Source organism: Thermobia domestica, chromosome 11 (assembly GCF_964235325.1).
Source record: "Thermobia domestica chromosome 11, izTheDome1.hap1.1, whole genome shotgun sequence".
NCBI classification, from domain to species: Eukaryota; Metazoa; Arthropoda; class Insecta; order Zygentoma; family Lepismatidae; genus Thermobia; species Thermobia domestica.
In genome coordinates this window covers 231,326,178-231,346,906 of record NC_137464.1, presented here as the reverse complement: position 1 = coordinate 231,346,906, position 20,729 = coordinate 231,326,178, and the positions used below count along the sequence as shown (strand labels likewise).

The 20,729-nt window shown below is 35.8% G+C and overlaps 1 protein-coding gene across 1 annotated transcript in view; it reads left to right on the top strand.

Moving 5' to 3' along the window:
- Positions 1–20,729, top strand: part of LOC145663767 (uncharacterized) — a 61,900-nt gene that overhangs the window by 16,864 nt on the left and 24,307 nt on the right. The window contains exon 2 of the mRNA XM_081729856.1: positions 19,112–19,203. Coding sequence (XP_081585982.1) covers positions 19,112–19,203 — 92 coding nt within the window. The remainder of the gene's footprint in view (positions 1–19,111; positions 19,204–20,729) is intronic.

The following is a 20,729-nucleotide window of genomic DNA, read 5'->3' as shown; positions in this document are numbered from 1 at the left end:
TGTCGATGAAATAGTATTTGGAGTCACTCAGACGAACAGTAACACTCCCGATGCAGTTTAAATCCATACTCAGATTCCATTGCCCTTTAAGATCAAAATGAAACTATTCTCCCCGTGCGAAGAACGGGTATTCTGTTAATAATTTATTATTAAACATCACACCATAAAATACAAAGTGTATCACGTAATGTACACGTTATACTGTTACTTGCTTAATGTATAAATGGAGGATGAAGGACTATTATTGGATCAAAAGATCCAATATATTTCAGACAATAAATTTCTTGTAGGCTTTATATCTGGAGAACAACATATAGTGTACCCAAACCTAAACTATGACTGAACTCAGTATGATGTGCTTAGTGCCTGAATAAAACGAAAGCTCGATTTAGGGGCCATTCAAAAATTCTGTTGCCCTTGATCCAAAAAATCTAATATATTTCATTCAATAAAAAAAATCTTGTACGTCTTATATCTGAAGAACTACATATAGTGCAGCCAAACCAAAACTATCACTTAACTCAACATGATGTACTTATTCCGAAAGTAATACGAAACCTTGATTTAGGGACCGTCCAAACGTTTGTAGCCCCTGATCCAAAAAGTCCTATATATTTCATTCAATCAATAATTTTATTGTATGTCTTATATATGGAGAACTACATATAGTGTAACCCAACCCAAGATATCACTTAACTCAGTGTGATATGCTTATTGCGTAAAAAATATGAAAAGTCGATTTAGGGACCGTCCAAAAATTTTGTGGCCCGTTATAAAAAAAATCCAAAATATTTAATTAATCGAAATTTTTCTTGTACTCCTTATACCTGGAGAGGAGAACTACATATTTGGAGAAAACTCGATTTAGAGACCGTTCGAATATTTTATGGTAACTGATCCAAAAATTAATATTAGCCAAGATCATAATACTTTGATCCATTTTTTAGATCATTCCTAAAATTCTTGTTTTTATCCAGTCTTTCTTTTAAACAGTATCACTCTCTTTGTTCTCAATTTGAAATTTATCAAGCAATTATAAAGCATTGCTTATTATCCAATTTGTATTCGGTGTAGAGCTTCAATTTTCTCAAAGTTTCAAATAAGATAATAAAATATGATTTACTACCGGAATTCGTGTCAGGTATTATTATTACTTTTATTGGTGTTTTCCTTTCTTTCAATTGTTAAAACAAGAAACTACCTTGCACTGTCATAAAATATGTGCTCTTTTCCAATAGCATAATAAGTGCTCATATAATTTTGAACTTTAAAATTAAGGATTGAATCAGTACAAGAAGTACAATTTGGATAACGAATGACTTATAATTGATGTTTAGTGGCGTACTGAAGTAAAGGGATTAAGGACTTTGAAACCCCCCTTGAGCAAGGTATTATGCAAAATTAAGCACGTTTATCATATTAGCACGTTTATATATATAAACACTTGATATTATATAAACTTGTGTTCCTAAAGCCCCTGAACCCCCTAAACATTTGCGTTATTTTAACCGTTTTATGCTTTGAACGAAATTTGAAGTGCAGGAACCCTGTGAAGGTGACCACCTTTACTATAAAAATTTCTTTAATGGTTCTTAGTTTTTCTTCAAAACAATCAATAACGAACGAAAAATAAATGATTGAGTTTGATTTTAAATCGAAATTTGAAATACCACCAAAAAGTTGGCCCACCCAACCTTATTTTGTAAATGACTCTTAATAATTTTCAAAACAAACTATTTCCTCTTCAAACCAATCAATAAGAAAGGAAAACATGTTATTAGCTTGAGTATTGAATCGATATTTAAAAGCAGAAAAAACAGTATGAAGTTGACCACCAAATGTATCCTGGAAATAGATATATTTTACTGGTTGTTTTGAAACAAGTGATTTTTTCTTCAAAATAAGCAAACCGCCCCGAAACAAATCACCTTCATCAACATTATTTCTTAATTATATTCTTATGTTTTTCGAATCAAATTACTTTTCTTCCAAACAAGCAACAACAAATCCATATCAAACGATTGATTTTGGTCTTGAATCGAAATTTGTAAGTAAAGGAATCAGATTGAATTTGATCACATTCTAAATTTATTTTGTAAATCTCTTTCTCTATTTTTTCGAAACAAGCGATTTGCTCTTAAAAACAACCAATAAGAAACGCTTGGCTTCGGTTTTGATTCGAGACTTTAAAGTGGAGCCAATATGAAATTCCATCACCCATTTCTCTTGAAAAGACTCTTTATGTTTTTCGAAACAGACTATTCTTTTTCAAAATAATTAGTAGCATACGCATATCAAACAATTGATTTTGATTTTCAATCAAAATTTTAAGTGGAGGAACAAGGGTAAATTTGGCCATATACCAACTTTATTTTGTAAACATCTCTTTATGTTTTAAGAAAGATACGATTTTTACTATTTTTCTTCAAAAAAGTCAATAACAAACGAAAAACAAACGATTGGCTTCCGATTTCAATTCGAAATTTGAAAGGAGGCAACTTAACATAGGTGCATTGCTTCGCTTAAAAAAAAAAATCCAAACGCAAATTCTAAGCCTACAGTTTTAAAATTGCAGTTACATGTACATACTTCAACTTAGTATACATAAAAAATTACAGCATTATAAAAATATCAGACAAATAATATTATTTATTCGGTATTGAAAACCTCGAATCAACTATTGGAGTTATTTAGCGTATTTTTTTTAATATCACAAAATTAAAGGTGTATTTATTACGGCATGGATATATTACGCCAATATTTTTATACAATTTGTATATTGTATATATATATATTTTAAAAATAGACCATTTAGAATTATTTATCCTTACAATTTTTTATATCCACAAATTCAAGGTGAGGGATATGCGATATTGATATTTTCAGAAAGTGTTGACCACCCTACAGAATGTCGATCCTGTGCCGTGTCGATCCTGTGCCGTGTCGATCCTATGCCGTTTCGGTCCTGTGCCGTGTCGATCCTGTGCCGTTTCGGTCCTATGCCGTGTCGGCCCTGTGCCGTTTCGGTCCTATGCCGTGTCGATCCTACGCCGTTTCGTTCCTATGCCGTTTCGATCGTATGACGGTTCTCTCCTATATATCCTTGAGAAAATAATTGTTACTTAATATTGCGTAATTATAAAATAATGTATTTTTTATTATTTCGATTGTATGAAAGTTCTGCTGTCGATCCTATGCCGTGTCGATCCTGTGCCGTTTCGGTTCTGTGCCGTGTCGATCCTATGCCGTGTCGATCCTACGCCGTGTCGATCCTATGCCGTGTCGATCCTACGCCGTGTCGGTCCTGTGCATGTAACCCGAAAAAAACCCTCGATGGCAACCGTTCCGTACTTATGGGGGGAAGAGTAGGGGCACTGCCAACACAACACGTTGTGGATAAAGAGACGAAATATGGCGCGAGTTAAATGAAAATATGCATGAAAGCACAGTTAAACATATACTACAATGTGACAACATTCGATAATTCTTTGACAACTGAGGGCAGAGGCGTAGCACGTTACGACAGAGGAGGAGGGCGGGTAGAGTGGAGTATAGCGTAGGGGAAAAGTGCTTTAGAAAGTATGAACACATATGAGCCGGACTTGAGGGGAATAGCATAGTAATATATCAATGACATGGTCAAGTACATGGGTGGAGAGTAGAAAGGCAAGGAGACAACGGCCCCCACCTTCCTGAACTGATCTTTCAATATATAGTAGTGTATTGGACTCTACGGTGCATACACAGGGGCATAAATTGTTGTCTTACTTTTATGTCATCATCATAAACAGATGAAAATGAATGCCTACATATATACAACAGTCTATACACATCGGACGTTATAAGAAGACGGGGTCCGAACTCTACGGTCAATCTTCTCCATACCTCTCTTTCTTCCATTTCTGCTTTATGTTGACGTCTACGGGCTGTCTATAGTTTGTGATTGATTACTTGACCATGTAATATTACTGTACCATTCCTCTGACATTTTGCTTCTTCGTTTTCCTCAATTATATGACCATTTCTATTTGCGCTTATCCGCCTCCTTTTCTGTCGTTATATGCTACGCCTCTGCCCGCACTTGTCAGAGTATTGTTGAATGTAATGTAACATTGTAGTATATGTGTAACTGCGCTTCTATGCATATTTTCATCGAACTCGCTCCATATTAGGGTGTTCGATAAGGCTGAGGAACTATCGAACTTCGGGAGTGAAAATTTATCGAGTTGTCATCGGTTACTCGAAACTGTTCGAGTATTTGAAATTATCGAAATTTCGAGTATTATCGAAGTTTTGGGTTATCGACATTTCGAGTATTATCGAAGTTTCGGGTATTATCGAAAGTTCGAGTATTATCGAAGTTTCAGGTATTATCGACATATCGATATTATCGAAGTCTCAGATATTATCGACATTTCGAGTATTATAGAAATTTCAGGTATTATCAAAAGTAGTGATGGACGGTTCGGTTCCTTCACCTCTCCAATGATTTCTTCTTACAGTCAAACTAATCAAACAACTTTTTCATTTGATAAGTTATTGCAAAGTTGTATTTATCGAAATCACATGCAAAATTATTTTTCTGCCTGCCCCGTTATTGGCGCAATCGGCAAAGTGACTATTAGTAGACTAATGGTGTCTTGGGTTCCAATTCCACTCGGGTGAAGTATGTTTTCCTCTTTCTCTCTTCTGGCAGACTGCTTAAATCTTGTACAGATCTGTGGGGAGAAAACTTTTTCTTCACTTCATTGCTAATGAGAGAAGTTTTAATATGAACACCCTGTATATATGTAATACATATTATATAAAACTATGATAACCTCGAATGCATTGTTTCTTCCGAACACTCCGATAACCCCAAACTTTTCAAAATATTCAAGCGACTCGACAAATGCGATCATATTGATATATTTCTGTATTTGCTTTCAAACAATTCGAGACTCTCGAACAGTTCGAGTGTCTCGAAGTTGTCTAATGTTTCTTACATTTCGAATGCCTCAAACACTTCGAGAGTCCCGAACATTTCGGGAGTCTCGATCATTTCGAGAGTCTCGAACATTTCGGAAGTCTCGAAAGTTCGATAATTCGATAAAATTAAAATTCTTTATCGATGAAACGGTTTTAAAATTTTATCGAATTGTTATCGATTACTCGATTATCGGAACAGCCCTACTCCATATTTCGTCTCATTATCCACAATGAGTGGTGTTGGCAGTGCTCCTACTCTTCCCCCCATAAGTATGGAACGGTTGCGATCGAGAGTTTTTCCCATCTATGGGCTTTTGTGCTCACTAACACAAATCGATTGAACATAATCTCGTTCCACATTTCGTGTGACACCAGAAAAAGTTTCATCGTAAGTTCCTAATACATAAGAACAACAGATGGCAGCGCTGCAACTCATGTAAATGTTGTCAGACAATTTGTAGGCTTACAAAACTATTTTCGTGACCGATTACAGAACACACAGTACGTTACTCGTTATAGATGCCAAATAATAAAGTAAAGCTTTGCTCATAGCAAATAATAAAAACTAATGCAAATTTCCATTGTCAGTTACTAGTTATTTATGATATGCTCGCAACGTGAAGGCCATGGTGTTCCCAGGAATCCCAACTTATGGTTTATTCCTTTAAGGATTTATAGTAACTTTTGTTACCATGGCGTAGTGTTGTCTAGTAATGGGCGAAAGAGTTTTGGTCTTGCAGTTTGTGCAAGAGTCTTGCATGCAAGACCAAGACCAAGACTAGGAATCCCGAAGCAAGACCAAGACCAAGGCCAAGACTCTTGCGCAAGTGTTTTGCACAAGTATCGTACTACTTGATTTTTGTATAGAATGTAAGAAGGAAGTGGAAAAATCATTACATCTTTCACTTGAATTTCTTGGCTTCAGTAAAAATGCCGCTGGAGTGAATGTGTTTCTAGTAATTTATGCAATCCGTGTCAGTCGATCTGCCCATGTAGTATATAGCTATAGTATCTCGTTTTCTGAATCGGTTGTTCGCGAGACGACTGAGAGCATAATTCTATGATTTGTTACAAGGTTTAAGAATTTCAGTGTCTGATTTACTTTGGTCATCAATTGATTAATCTACGACGGCCCATGATTGGATTTTGGGCAATCATACAATTAGTTGTGTCTATAAGAAGCGGATAAGCGAAAAGTAAACTGAAACACCGCTGTAGCTCAGTGGTAAAGCGTTTACCTCTGGTGCATGGGGTCCCTGGTTTGATCCCAGCTCGCGCCATGTGAGCTTTTTTGGTGGGCAGACACTGTGTGCGTGGGTTTCCTCGGGGTTTTCCCGTTTCCTCCTACTTTCTTCGTTCCACCATTTCATTTATTTCTCATTATCACCGTCTACCTTAGTCTGGGTGCATAATTGTGGGACATTAAACTAGATATTTCATTTCATTTCAAAACATATTAGTGGTGTTCTTCTTTCAAAACTAAAGAGAAATGTGGTATTGAACATCAATAATTCCGTACATCATAGGTGCCGACTACATGAGTATGGCCTTGGCTCCAAGGCTCAAGCATCCGTTGGAAATTTTTAATGTGAGCTCATAAAATTAATATCGAATTAACTTTTTCATGACATTGACAAAAACTTAGTGCATGTGACCGCAAGTTTGATTTCATGGGCGGATGCTTATAAATTGAATAATTGTTTATTAACATAACTTTTAGCCTCCTTAGGTATACAGCGTATCGAGAATTGTACGAAATAACATTATACAACAATAAATAGTCCATATTCACAAGTGAGAGTGATTTCGTATAGTTATTTCAAATAACTTGGAGTTTGATGCTGTTATTTTGTATTTCTAATATAGGTCAAAAGTAGCTATTTATATAAATTGAGTTTGCACAAAAGACATAGACAGTTGAGTCATTTTCACTTTTCACTCAAATTATTCTAAAATGTTAAGAGGTTTGCTTATAATCATTATAATTTTAATTTTACTCTCTTTTTTGCTAAACATATCATCATCATAGCTATAATGCCATTATTGGCAGGTCACTTGCTGCAACTGAGAAGCTTCGATGTACGGTGGTCTTCAGCTAGTCCCTTCGTTTTGACGTAGCAATTTTTCGTTTTAATACCTTCCTTCAACTACAGTTTCCTTGTCCCCTCCCTCTCTTTCCTTCCACCATACCTTCTAGCACGTCTCACATAATACAATTCCTCCTCAATCAATGTCCCAACCAATTCCTCTTATTCTTTTTAATTGCATCTAAAATTCTTTTTTCCTCCTCTACTGATACTATCTCTAACACCTCATTCATTTTCCGTTCAACCCAGCTAATTCTCTCCCTTTTTCTCCATGCCCACGTTTCGAAAGCCTCCAATTTTTTTCTTCATCGTTTTTGCGTTTCTGCACCCTAGAGTACATATTAGAATCAGTAAAACAAAATCTCAATATTTAATTGGAAGTTTGTTCAATACAAAGATTAGCCAATTGAGGTTGAAAACAAAACAAATCTGACGCCTTTACTGTGTAAAAATAATTTTGCAATTCGTGGTAGGCCCTATTGCAGTAATCTGTGCCGTCTTGATTTTCTTTCATGCGTCTCAGGGATAGTCTCTCCAGTTTGGGAACCAGTGGAGTATTGAATCTGTTAAAAAAAAAAAGAAAGATTATGAAATGTGATTTATCTTTGTTAAGCATCAACAAATTCTACCAATGACTCCTTAATTCTTATATAACTCCACTTTCATCAAAATATTGGGCTTGTGTATAGCCCGCTCTCCCCAGTTCTTTGTCACCGGAACTGGAGGAGTCACTACTACTACTAGTGCTACTACTACTACTACTACTACTTTACTACTACTACTTTACTACTACTACTACTACTACTTATATCGAGAACAGAACCCAACCAACCCCTGCGGGGCTTCTAACCCGTTCCTACTACTAGTACTACTACTACTATTGCTACTAACTACTACTACTACTACTTATACTAAAGCTTCCTTACCACAAGATTTACATCTTAAATCTTTATAACATGCAATTCCGATTCATTATGAACTAATATGAATCGTTAGAATCACTATGATTCGTTAAAAATCACTGGGGGGAGCGGGCTATACTCAATCCAAATATTGCTTTATTACTTTATAAGGTTTAACCTATATATCTCTACCAAATTGCTCCTTTAAACCGTAATCTCCATGAAAACTTCTTACACATTTCTTAAATTACCAACTGCCAACTTTACACAAATACGTACTATGAAAATTTACCTGAATTATACAAATAATCTGCCTCGCAACGCTCTTCAGTTTGTTTTTCAGTATGTGCACTTTGCACTAACTTTTAACACTTTCTGCTCATATACTCCTAACAATCTTATAAGTAGTGGAACGTGGGCACCCACTGCGAAAAAAATAAAGGTCATCGCCTATATTGTACACATACAGATGTATACGTACAGATCATCATACACGATGGTAAACTATATTACATTTAGAAACATGGGCCCACATTGTATTTCCGTTACTATTGACGCATTGTAGAATTTATTATTCCTTATATCCAGAGTAAAATTTACCTATGAAAAACATAAGATTTCTTAAAAGCAAGACTTGCAAGACTCTTGGAAGCAAGAAAAAGACCAAGACCAAGACTGGGTGTGCAAGACCAAGACCAAGGGTTCCAGTGCAAGACCAAGACTGGATGTGTAAGACCAAGATTACCCTGGTCTTGGTCTTGGTCTTGCATTTGCTCAACACTAGTGTTGTCTTTGACCGCTTATTTAGGTTCTATAACAGGTATTCAAGCCAGATTTTCTTTTCTTGATTGGCCAAGTCAAGCATGAACCAAAAGAACACCCCAAGTATATTTTGGAATCGGATGATCAACTTTGGCGGTGCGAAGTAGTAGCGAAGAGGCGTGACTTTTTCTTTTTTCTTAAGGCAAATTTCAAAAATTTGTCACGTCCTTAGTTTTCAAGATATAAGAATGAAATTTTGCGTACGGATTGTGTGTATTTTTGAGTATTTCTCAATTTTCTTGAGATCCCTGCGTGAACCTGGGCTCGAGCCCGAGAAGCGCAACCATTCGAAGAAGGTGATTGTTTTTAGGAAAAAAAAAACAGTTTTTCCCGAATTTTTCAGTACAGTTGTATGACACAAAATTGCGAGTGATACCGTTCGAAAGGGCTCGTTATACTGAAGAAAATGGCGTTGGAACCATGACTGTAAGACAAATAGTAATGACGCAGTGAATTTTTGTAATATATACAGGGTTATTATAAATGATTGAAGCGATTTCATAAATTCACTGTAGCTCTAGTAATTGAGATATTGTAATAAAACTCAACAGTAAGGTAGAAAAGCTCAAAAAGTTTTGTTTGTTGCAGGAGTACTTCAGATTTCTCCCACAAGAAAACACAGAAGTGAGGCAAAATGGCGACAGGCGCCGAGAAAGCATTTCATGTCATGGCCTCCACGCTCTCCTGACCTAACCCCATGCGATTTTGTTTGTGTGGGTTATGTGAAAGATTCAGTGTTTACACCTCCTCTACCAGCAAACCTGCCAGAACTGCGAACCTGCATCAACAATGCTTTTGAACTCATTAATAGAGACATACTGCACCGAGTGTGGGAAGAACTTGATTTTTGGCTTGATGTCTATCAAATCACTAAGGAGGCACATATCGAACATTTATAATTGTTAACAAATAATTTTGAGTTTTTCTGGGTGTCTGAAAAAAAAATATCGCGATATATACAGTAATAAAGTTAAGCTGTGAAATCGCTCCAATCATTTATAATAACCCTGTATATATATGGCTCACCTTCAGACTTTCAAAGTTTTTTTCCGCCTCTATTTTCAAGATATAGAATTGAAATTTTGCACGCGCATTGCATATATAACTACGTATTTTTCAAAATATTTTCAGATGGCTACGTAAACCCAGGCCTGGGCCAGACGGGCGCAAAAATTTTGATTTTTTTTTCGAAATACTCTCGGTTCCACCTGATTTTCCCGTTTCTGATAAGTAATACGGACAAGCGAGTGGTAGGCTACCATTGCAAAGGATGGTCTATTTTGAAAAAGACGAGGTATGAACCATGATCCTACGATAAATAATAAGAAAGCAGTAGCAGTTTGACTGAAAGTCTAAAATTTACCTCAAAAAATGGAAATCCTAAAACGATTAAAACTACTTCGAAACTTGGTCAAAACATTCAATATACTGGACGCTACTATCACATCCCACCAAATATTGGAAGAGATTCAATGCATTGACTTGCAAACTTACTCGCACATCCTATCCACTCACGGATGGTGATTATCCACTTACTTCTGATAGTGCCAAAGCTGAAGGCTTTGCGGACCATCTTCACGCAATTTCCTTCTGAGACATCAAAACGAAGAGCGAAGTATCTGCTCTTATAGACCAACCTTCCTTTCCAATAACCTTGACCTTGAATCAGTAGCAACGTTCCCTTCCACGAACAAATTAAAGAAGCTGTTAGTTGTTGTAATAGTTATTTTCACTTCCTTCTTTTCATTAATTGTACACTCCTGTTCAAGAAAAGTATTGCATGTCTTGAGAAATTACAAAAATTTAAGTCTTAACTCTTTCTAAGGAGGCAAAATTTTTCCAAAAATATAAAGGATTTTTTTTTTTTAAATAAGCAAGTATTCCTACAAGTAAAAATGGAGATCTGTCAAAATTTCATAGTCACATTCTAAGATCGTTTTTCATAAACGTGGCAAACACGCAGCGCAATTTACAAAGATAGAGTGAATTTTATCATTTCTTATAGAAATACGATATAATTCTGTCATTCTGTCATAATGTTAGTTAAATCTGACACAGTTCCAATATGCACAGGTATTGATCATTTTACACGTGAAATACGGATTACATAGAACTAAGCTACAAAATATGTGAAGAAGAGACCACGTAATTTCTGTTTGTTAGTTGTTTGTATGTTTCATCAAGCAACAATTCTCCAAGCAGGGTGACAGAGCAAGAAAGAGTTTTGTCATGCTGGTTAAAACGGAGTGCTATACTTCGTGCCTGTGTGCACATTAAAAACATTCTGGTAATTACTCAAACAGCTTAGTTCGTATATATATATATATATATATATTATTTTGGCTGCTGAAAGTGTTAGGCAGGCCAACAGAGCTAACAAGCACCCTCCGCATCTGCAAGTTCCGCGACGTCGTCTAATACTGTCTGATTCAGGGGCGTTATTTAGGGGAGGCATGGAGGGGCAATTGCTCCCCGCCTGAGTTTGAGATTTATGTAGATTTTATCAATACAATAGTAATAAATCAGCGAAAAACGCGCAATTTTACTTATTTCAAGGAGTCTTGCCCCCCCCCCAAGCAAAATCTGAAATGAAACTCCTTGTCTGATTCACTTAGTGTTGCCAACTCTCAATGAGGAAAAGTGCCTAAAATCGATAGGTAATAATGGCTAGAAATAAGAAAGAAAGCCTGCGCTTTGAGACAAAGCTAAATAAATTCGGTTCCTATAATAACATAAAATTAAAGCAAAATTTCTCCAAAAACAAAGAAATAAATTTGATCGTAATCATCTTCTTCTTCAAATTGAGGAGAGGCTTATTTTGTCTCGGTTGCTTGTACCGTGCTACTTTTGTTTCAGCTAATTGCAAAACTGTGGCTGAAATTTCGAATATAAAAAGTAACACTTTGGTTACGGCGCAACTCAAATCTCAGTCTTAAAATTGAAGAAAGCATTTTTTCTTTCTAATTTGTTTCTGCCTTTTATATATATATATTTATTTTGTACTATATTCACCAAGTTGATTACATGTTACATTTTTAGGTTCGAATATGGAAGCATTAGTACGAAAAAAGCCAACAAAACTAATTCTAAAACTCGTTTCTCTTCTCCAGCATCTGTATAGTGATTTACTTCTTGCAAAGGGTCAGTTAAAGATTTATTTACCCATTTTGTGGAATTTATGTTCGCCTCTGATTTTCAATTTTATCGATATTATCTTCAAATCCCGAAGTGAAAGCTAAAGCAAACTCAATAAAAGGCTGTTTCATTGGTTTCAGATCCTTATTGACTCTGAAAAGCGACATTTTGTGCAGCTCTGAAAACGTATATATTATCAGGAAGTCTATTCTGAATTTCTTGAGCGAGATTTTTACTGAAATTTAACGTCTTCGCCGAAGATTTTTCTCAACGTCTACTGGTTAACTTTTAAGTTTTGAATTCATTCTCTACTGTGTAACCAAGATATAGGGAGGGATCAATATGACCATCAATGCTATCTTTTAAAGGGTCAATTCTAGCTTTGGGTTTATAATGCTACCATTTAGAGAACGAATCAAACTTCAGAAAATAGCAAAATGACACACAGAATATATCAAAAAGTGGATAAACTCATAAAATGGCTAGAAATGACTAAAAGCAGAGAACATATGGGTAGAAAAGCCAGTATGGCTTTTTCGAAAATATATGGCTAGCCGGGTCCTCAAAATGACCAGACTTGGCCAAGGGGTAAAAGTGAGGGAGTATCCGGGAGGACGCCGTTCACCTACTTCCCGGAAACATCTATGGCGTTCCTCCACTTTCAATAAAAATACAAGGGCAAAAAATACGCACTGGGGACAGTGACGTCATGCGTCCGCCTACCTTTTCAGATCCTCTTTTAGTCCTGATCTGGTCACAAAGTTGACAACCCTAGGCCTTCACTCGATGTTTGGGGAGAAAATAGGACGATTCTACGCTTGTACACGAAGAGCGAAATCCAACAACGTCTAATTACCTTTCACCAGATGTCAAGAGGTTTCAACCGAAATGTGTAGTATCACAATTTACTTAGTTCAGCTAATGGAGGATATGTGCGTAAATATTATTGTTCTATATGATGTATTTTATGCACACGTGCATCAAAATGTGTGCATTCGCTACTTAACTTGTATATTGCTATTTTGATCCATCCGTGAAACCGGACTTTCCCTCTGGAATTGGTCCTTTGTCTCCTTGGGATCAATCTTTTACGCCCACCCTTCCCGTGGAAAAATTCCTGCAGGTGTTCCTGGTTCTCAATAAAGTTAGTGTGATTTGGTTAATACCTATGATCATGTGCAACATTCTAGTTCCTTCGAGTATTTGTTCTACGAGTATCAATTCATTAAGTAGCCAAATGTTATCGACAGGAGTTCGGAGGAAATTTCAAAGTAAAGAAAACCGAAAGTAATGAAACAAACATTGTTACAAAATGGATAATCGCAAACAGTTTCAAATTAATTTTTGAACGTTACTGACTTTGTCCCCACGCCGGATCTTTATCGTGTACCCTAAGGAAAGAGAGAAGGTTTTTTAAAATTTATGCCAATCTCTAATGTTGGAAAGATGAAACTCCTTATTAAAAAAAAAAAGTGATCACATATCTCTGCGTTTTCAAAACTTCAGCTCGTAAAGGAAGATGGGTAAAATTCTATGATTACTTTTTTCCCCCCAAGTGGGCTTTAACTGCACAAACACCGCTCGAGTGGGTTTCTTTTAACTCTTTGCGGCACGGTGTTTCTAAAACGTTATGTAAAACGTGATATAATGTAAGTACTCCCGTGCTTCAAAAGGTTTTCCCGTTTCGTTTCATTGTATTCATTCCACCACTATCATCCATCTGATTATCACAATTTATGTTATCCTCAGAGTATAATCATGAGACGGAAAACTCAAATAATTAAATAAACTTTTGTCATTAGATAAACATGAAATCAACATGTAAGCGAAAATTGCTGTATCACTTGAAATGAATTTTTAATAGTCTTCAAAAAGTTTTGTATGCGTTTATATCCATAGTCCTTGGTCATATTTTGATGCAATTTTCAATAATGAATGAGTTGTTGCCAAGGAATGTTTTACTTAGAAAATACTTTTTAAAAAGATTTTTTTAAATAAAAAAAGAGTAACTACTGCAACGCCTGAGAAATAATTATCGTAAAATATAATGCAACCAAAAAATCAACACAGTGTTGTGGGTTGCATACACTCAAGGGGGATATATTTGTAGCAAGCTTTCTTCTAAATGGTTAACACTGATGATAGATATTTATTGCAGATTTCAAATGATAAGCGGCATGGCCTTGAGTTGGCTTCACGCGGCGTCCAATTGGCTTTGAGCGGTGTTGACAATTCGCGACAAGCAGTCCTGCACGCTGACTTCTCGCGCTACTGCGAATCTTGACAATACCAGAGGCGCTTATTAGAAATATTGTATTAGCACATTAACTGCTCACTTTACGAAGTAGAGAAAAGAATTACGAACACATACGTGAAAACTACATCTTTTTATGTCAACTAGTTGTTATGATACACACTTTTAAAGGTTTCCATATAAAACAATTAGTAAAACGAGCGATGAGTCCCGTGTCTATTTCCAGTGGATTTTTCTTCAATTTGGAAATAGAACTTAACTTTTATTACAGAATAATCATGGGTGTAACCAGCAGGTTGTTCTAGGGGAACATTACTTTCAGGGGGAGGAAAGCTTTTCACACATTTAAAAGAGAACAAATGATCTCTTTCAGAATATGAAAGCATTTTAACTCACCATACATACTATACACATGTTATATTTTCACGATGCTACCTTATCAAAAGACGGATCTTGACAGTACTGAGTTAAAATCCGGATTGTAGACGAATCAATAAGCTATTCATAAGAAAACAAATGCTGTTTATAGCAGTCTGTTTATCTGACTTTGTATTTATATGGGTTAAAATAGTAAAGGAAAAAAAAACTCGAAAAAATATCAACTCAGATATTATTATGCAATAATCTAATAGAGAGTTTATACAGTGTGCTCCCAGTTAGGGAAATGATAATATAAAGCATATGGTTAATTTTAGTTGTTTTAATTAGGTACAGAAACCGTATTGATGATGCTTGATTTTTTTTAAATTTTCACATTTTATTATAAACGTCCCTCATTTGCATTAACTATTAAATAAGTTTATTAAACACATACCACGAATCTCATTTTGGAGTTGGAAATAGTTTGGAAAGACAGGGCCCCCTCTTCCCCGTGGCTACACGCCTTTGGAATCTGATTCATTTATATATATATATATATACAATATGCTTAACATCGTAAGAACAAAGTATGGGAAGTTCGTAATATTGTTTTGAAATTTACTTCGGGACAAATTCTTCCTTATTCGACAGAAAAAACGCAGTATGTTTTTTTTTTCCTTCACGTTTCACTACCTTACATATATGCGACCACTTATTCCCTCTTTCCTCCTCCAGCAGGGATTCAAAAGCACCAGGCGTCTGAATGGTGTCGTAAATTATCTAACCCAAAACAAACTCGATCATATGGATTTGCTTAGGAATCAGACGGATTGTTTTTGTGTGACGATCAAGCCCAAGAATGTTATTTGCTATGAAAACTGAGAAGGAAACAAAGGGCTAGTTGTGTAGGAACGTAACTTCTCTTCTAGCACAAACAGAATTCATCAGTGTCTGGGTCACTTTCTTTCGTGGTACTTCGTTTCTTCTCCAAAATTATAGTTGACAATGTCTTTAAGCAAACCGAGTACAAGTGCGGAGCTTTCTTTAAAAAAAATAAAAATAAAAATAAAAAATAAAGTGCTACGAAATCAGGCTCGAAGAATTATTTTTTGTGTTTACATTTTTTTAGCCTATGATAATAAATTCATAAGACTCATATTCAGACAATGACGAAATATTAACTGACATAGACGATAGTGAAAGTGGTGTTGAAGACGAGTGTTTAGCATATCCACTTGAAAAGTTAATAGGTAAGTAATTTAATTGCTAGGATGCACAGTCAAAATTCTTGAGTTTGCTGGAATAGTATATTTACATTGCGAATAATGTTTCCAATGTATGTGTCATAATCTCAACTGGAGGAAGAGCGAGAAGGGAAAGGGGACTGAAACACACAGTAGATGATTGGCGATGCCATGATTGTTTACATGTCAGTCTTGCTCAACTTTCGTCAGAATATCATCCATTTTTTCTATGATTGATCGCCCACTGCGAGGAACATCTTGGAATCCATCGAATTTCCAGAAGCAAAGTGAATGAATCATCTTCTGACTGTTGGTTTCGATAACGTATCTTGCCCTTAAACAGTACAAATTTCTTCAAGAGCTTGCCCTACATTTGCGTCTTTATCGAAATAGAATTGTAAAATGTTGCATAGTTTACTCATCTTCACAACACAATTCCTTAAGTTTGATTCCAGGAATTCCAATATATTTTGCTCTTCTATTAGCTTCAAATATCAGCTGTCAAATTCGTTGAGCGGGCCATCTGCGGAACACTAACGCCATCTCGTGCACAAAAGGCTAACTAATTTTTAGAGTACATATTTTGATATGGTTTTCACTAATGTAATGAGTTACTCCATAGAGAGGTTCTTGCCTATAATACGAGGCAGGATCAAATAAAAACCTTAAAAGTGCAGTATATCTTAGATTGTAACAATGAAAAGGAAATCTTGCCTCTTATTTTCCAACGTAATCTCCTTGACATTGAATGCAAGTATTCCATCGCTTCGGAACTGCATAGATAACATGTTGAAACCACCGCATTTTTTTACCTGTTCATCACTATTGAAATGCTTGCCTTCCATCGCTTCTTTAAGTGGTCCAAGCACATGAAAATCAATTGGGGCAAGGTCTGGTGGTAGAGTGGATGAATGAGACACTCAAATTTGATGTTACCGATAGTCTCAACGGTCAAACGGCCAGTATGAGATCGGGCGTTGTCATGCAGTAGGAGGACATCTGAGGACAGAAGTACTAGTCATTTACGCCTGATTGCAGGGCGAAGTTGATTTTTCAGCAAGTTTGAATACAAGACACTGGTTACTGTCTCTCCTTTTCCAGGTACTGTTCAAAATAATGAGCATGACCTTTCCTGCTGATGGTTGAGCGCGTAATTATTTTCGTTTCCGGCTATGCCACCATTCCTTGCTCGATTGGTTTCTGGTTGATGATAGTGAACCCATGTCTCGTCGCCTGTAACAATCCTGTCCAGAAATACATCACCCTCGGCGTTGAAACGACGGAAAAGTTCTTCACAGGCGTCGACGCGACGAACTTTCAATTCAACAGTTAACTTACGTGGGATCCATCTTGGAGACACCTTATTGAAATGCAGAAACTTATGCACAATGTGTTGAGCTCACCCCAAGCTAATATTCATAATTGTGGCGATTTTATTTTCAATGGAATACCCTTGTTTTTCTTTACAAGATCTTCCGCTAACGCAATAGTTTCGTCGGTCACTACGTGGTGAGCCTGTCCTGGCCAAAGAGCATCCTCCACAGATGCCATGCCACTTTTAAACTTCCTACACCACTTGCATACATCCTGTCACGAATCACCATACTTTACTGTCATCCTGCGATGAATTTCAATTGGTTTCACACCTTCACTGCTCAAAAACCAGATTACTGAACGCTGTTCTAACGCGGTGCATGTGGACAGCGGGGTGGCCATTTTGATACTGACGCTGCCGCGTTCGTTGTTCTTCCATCAACACTCTGCCACCTGTCAGCCATTGAGTACAACTCAAGGCGTATTACTGCAATGTATCGAGGCTATCGTTCAAATTTACGGCATTTGATTGCATTTGTAAGGTTTTCATTTGACCCTCCCTCGTAAAAAAATATTTAAATAATTTTGATAATATTTTTCTTCATGCATGTTTCATTGGGGAACCCATTTTAGAGGAAATTAATGTCCTACTTTTAGTTTAGATATTTAATTAAACTACTATGATAACGAGAAAATGGAAAAAAGAAAAGAAAAGAGCTTAAAAGAAAGATAACTGAGATGAGAAAACGCACTAGAAAGAAGGAAATAATAACTTTTAAAAAAAGAAAAAAAACTTCAAAAACGCACTAGTAAGCAGAAAATAAAAACTTTTAAAAGATATATGAATACATTCCAGAAAAAAAAATACTAAAAGGCAGAAAACAATAAAAATGCAAGAAAGGAGACAGTAATAATAACAATAAAGCGCTTAAAGGAAAAAATAATTTATTACTATTATCTATAGATTTGTTTTGAAATCCTGCCAAGCTAAACTTATTATTGCTTCATAAAATTACTATTCAGATACTTTTATATTAGGTATTAATTTGCTCGGCTTAACATAACTTAATAAAATCTTTTTTAAATAGTAATTTTTATTTTGCTTTTTAAGGGGTTTATTATTATTATCTGCTTTCAGCACCTTTATTATTTTCTGCCTTTAGTTTCTTTATATGATATGATTTTATTGAATATAATTAGTTTTCATCGGGGCCGCGGTGGCTTAGTGGTAGAGCGTTCATCTCTGGTGCTTGGGGTCCCGGGTTTGATCCCAGCACCCGCCAAGTGAACTTTGTGGTGGACAAACACCGTGTGCGTGGGTTTTCTCGGGGTTCTCCCGTTTCCTCTCACTTTCTTCATTCCACCATTTCATTCATTACTCATCATCACCGTCTCCTTTAGCCTAACTGGCATAACAGTGGGACGTAAAACTCAAAGATTTCATTTCACTTCATTAGTTTTCATCATGTATTTTCATTAAAATGTGTATCCTGAAGGGGAGAGAAGAGTTCTCAAATATGTCCAAAATATATAATCTCAGAGGCCACTCAAGTTACACAGATCAAACTCATAATATAAACTTCTTAACTTGATATTAATTAACATTAAATCCTAGTGTTTTCGAAAATTTGGATTTTAAGGAGAAAATCAATTTCTTGTTTAATTTTATTTAACGTAAATCTCAGTGTTTTCGAAAATTTTGATTTTAAGAAGGAGAACATGAATTTCTTGTTCAATTTTATGTAACATAGGTCCAAATGTTTTCCTAAACTTCTATTTTAGGAAGAAAAAGCTCAATTTCTATAATATTTTAATTTCCCATGTTCTACTCATAAAATAGCCAAAATGAGAAAATGATCGAACCGTTTAAAATAAATGTTTTGAACATGAGGTTTGGGTTAACGATTTTTTTTTTTTTTTTTTTTTTTTTTTTTTATCATTTCACTTTGATTCATAAACATATCCTAAGGAGTGCTCATATGTACATTTCAAACATTTTCCATAAACTTAATCTTCATTCTATAGGTAATGCTGTTTCACAAGATGTGCTCCAGACATTACATGTTTTGTCAATTTGTGAAGAAAGGGCTGGGACAGAGGCTGCCACAAATGCACAGGTAAGTTTCTAAATTTTTTCTACTTAAACGTTTATTTCATCTTTATTACTTCATAACATAGAGGTAAATACAGATTCAACACAAGTGAAAGCTGAGCCTACGTAATTGAAAGCCTACGGTCGCAAGGTGCCTAATTCTGCCAGTGGTTACCGATTTTCGTGTATCAAAGTTTATGGACCAAGGACTCACAATCCATGTATTTAGATTGACGGTGTTTTAATTTCTTCAGACTAAGTCTTTGTGACTAAAGTTTTAAATGGCAATAATGATAGCTGTACTAAAAGTCGTTAAAATTACTTTTAAAGTGTTCCAAAATACTGTAGAATGTTAAACTATATACACTAGGCTATAAAATTGTTTATCCCTACCAGATACCCCAGGAACTGCCCAGGAAATGGAACAAGTCCTGAAAACCGTAATTGTTCCTATTCCATCTGTACGTATAATTACAGTATCTCTAGATACAAACTCATGTCCTCATTGCTGTGGTCCTACAATTTTCACAGGGTATACGCTATGTTGTGAACATCTATGATTGGCGTAAAAGACATACAAGACAATAGAAAAGTTTTTTTTTTCTTTAATTAACACACGAATCAATAATTTCATTAAAATATTAAGGCTGCGGTACTGCTTTACGGTCTAAAAGCATTTCATGCTATTTTCTTTATGATACTCCTTGGATAAATCATCCTTAGATACACTTCAGATAGTAACATAAATAAGTGTAGGTATGCAGAATGAACTAACTGCGAGGGGAAACAGAAAACGCGCCCGAGATACCAGAAGGAATTAAGAAAAATTGTAGTGAGGAAAAGGGAATATTATAGATAAACAAAATTTTCGTACTGATATGTAGTGATCAAAACAACACAAACTAGGACAAAGACAACGATCACGTAATCTTTTCGTTTATTTTCTTTCACTTCTCTCTCTTTGAGATCCCTATTGTGGCTATACGGTTAGCATATATGTCTCAGATCCGGACGAGACCTGGGTTCCATTCGCGGCTGGATATTTTGTGGTTCGGATTCCACGTTCAGCTGTAAATCTATGTCTCATGCAGCCTTGATGCTTAAATACATACTGAACACTAATCCTATCCATATATTCTCTTTTGTGCTCGCAGAGTAGTGAGAAGAAAACTATTTTGTCGTATGATTGATATGCTTGAACAGCGGCTAAGAATAGGATAGAAAAGGAAGCACAAAATCATTTTAACACTTTATTCATGATCCCATCAGTGATGATTTCAGGCGATTGCTAGATTGAAATTTCCACCTGGAGCTACAAAAGTAATAACTTCGGAACCATATATCCTATCGTGCTTTATGTAGATATCCAGCATTTTTGTAATACTTTCACCCTTATTGTTTTGAAATTTTCCCGCGATCCAATGAATAAAAAGTGTAAACGAAACATTTCCTGCGACAGTTTCACGAGTTTCTGTAAATGTCTCGCCCAGGATTTATATATAGGATTTTGTTTCGGGAGAGGCTATGCACAGCATGTGAATAAGCACTTAC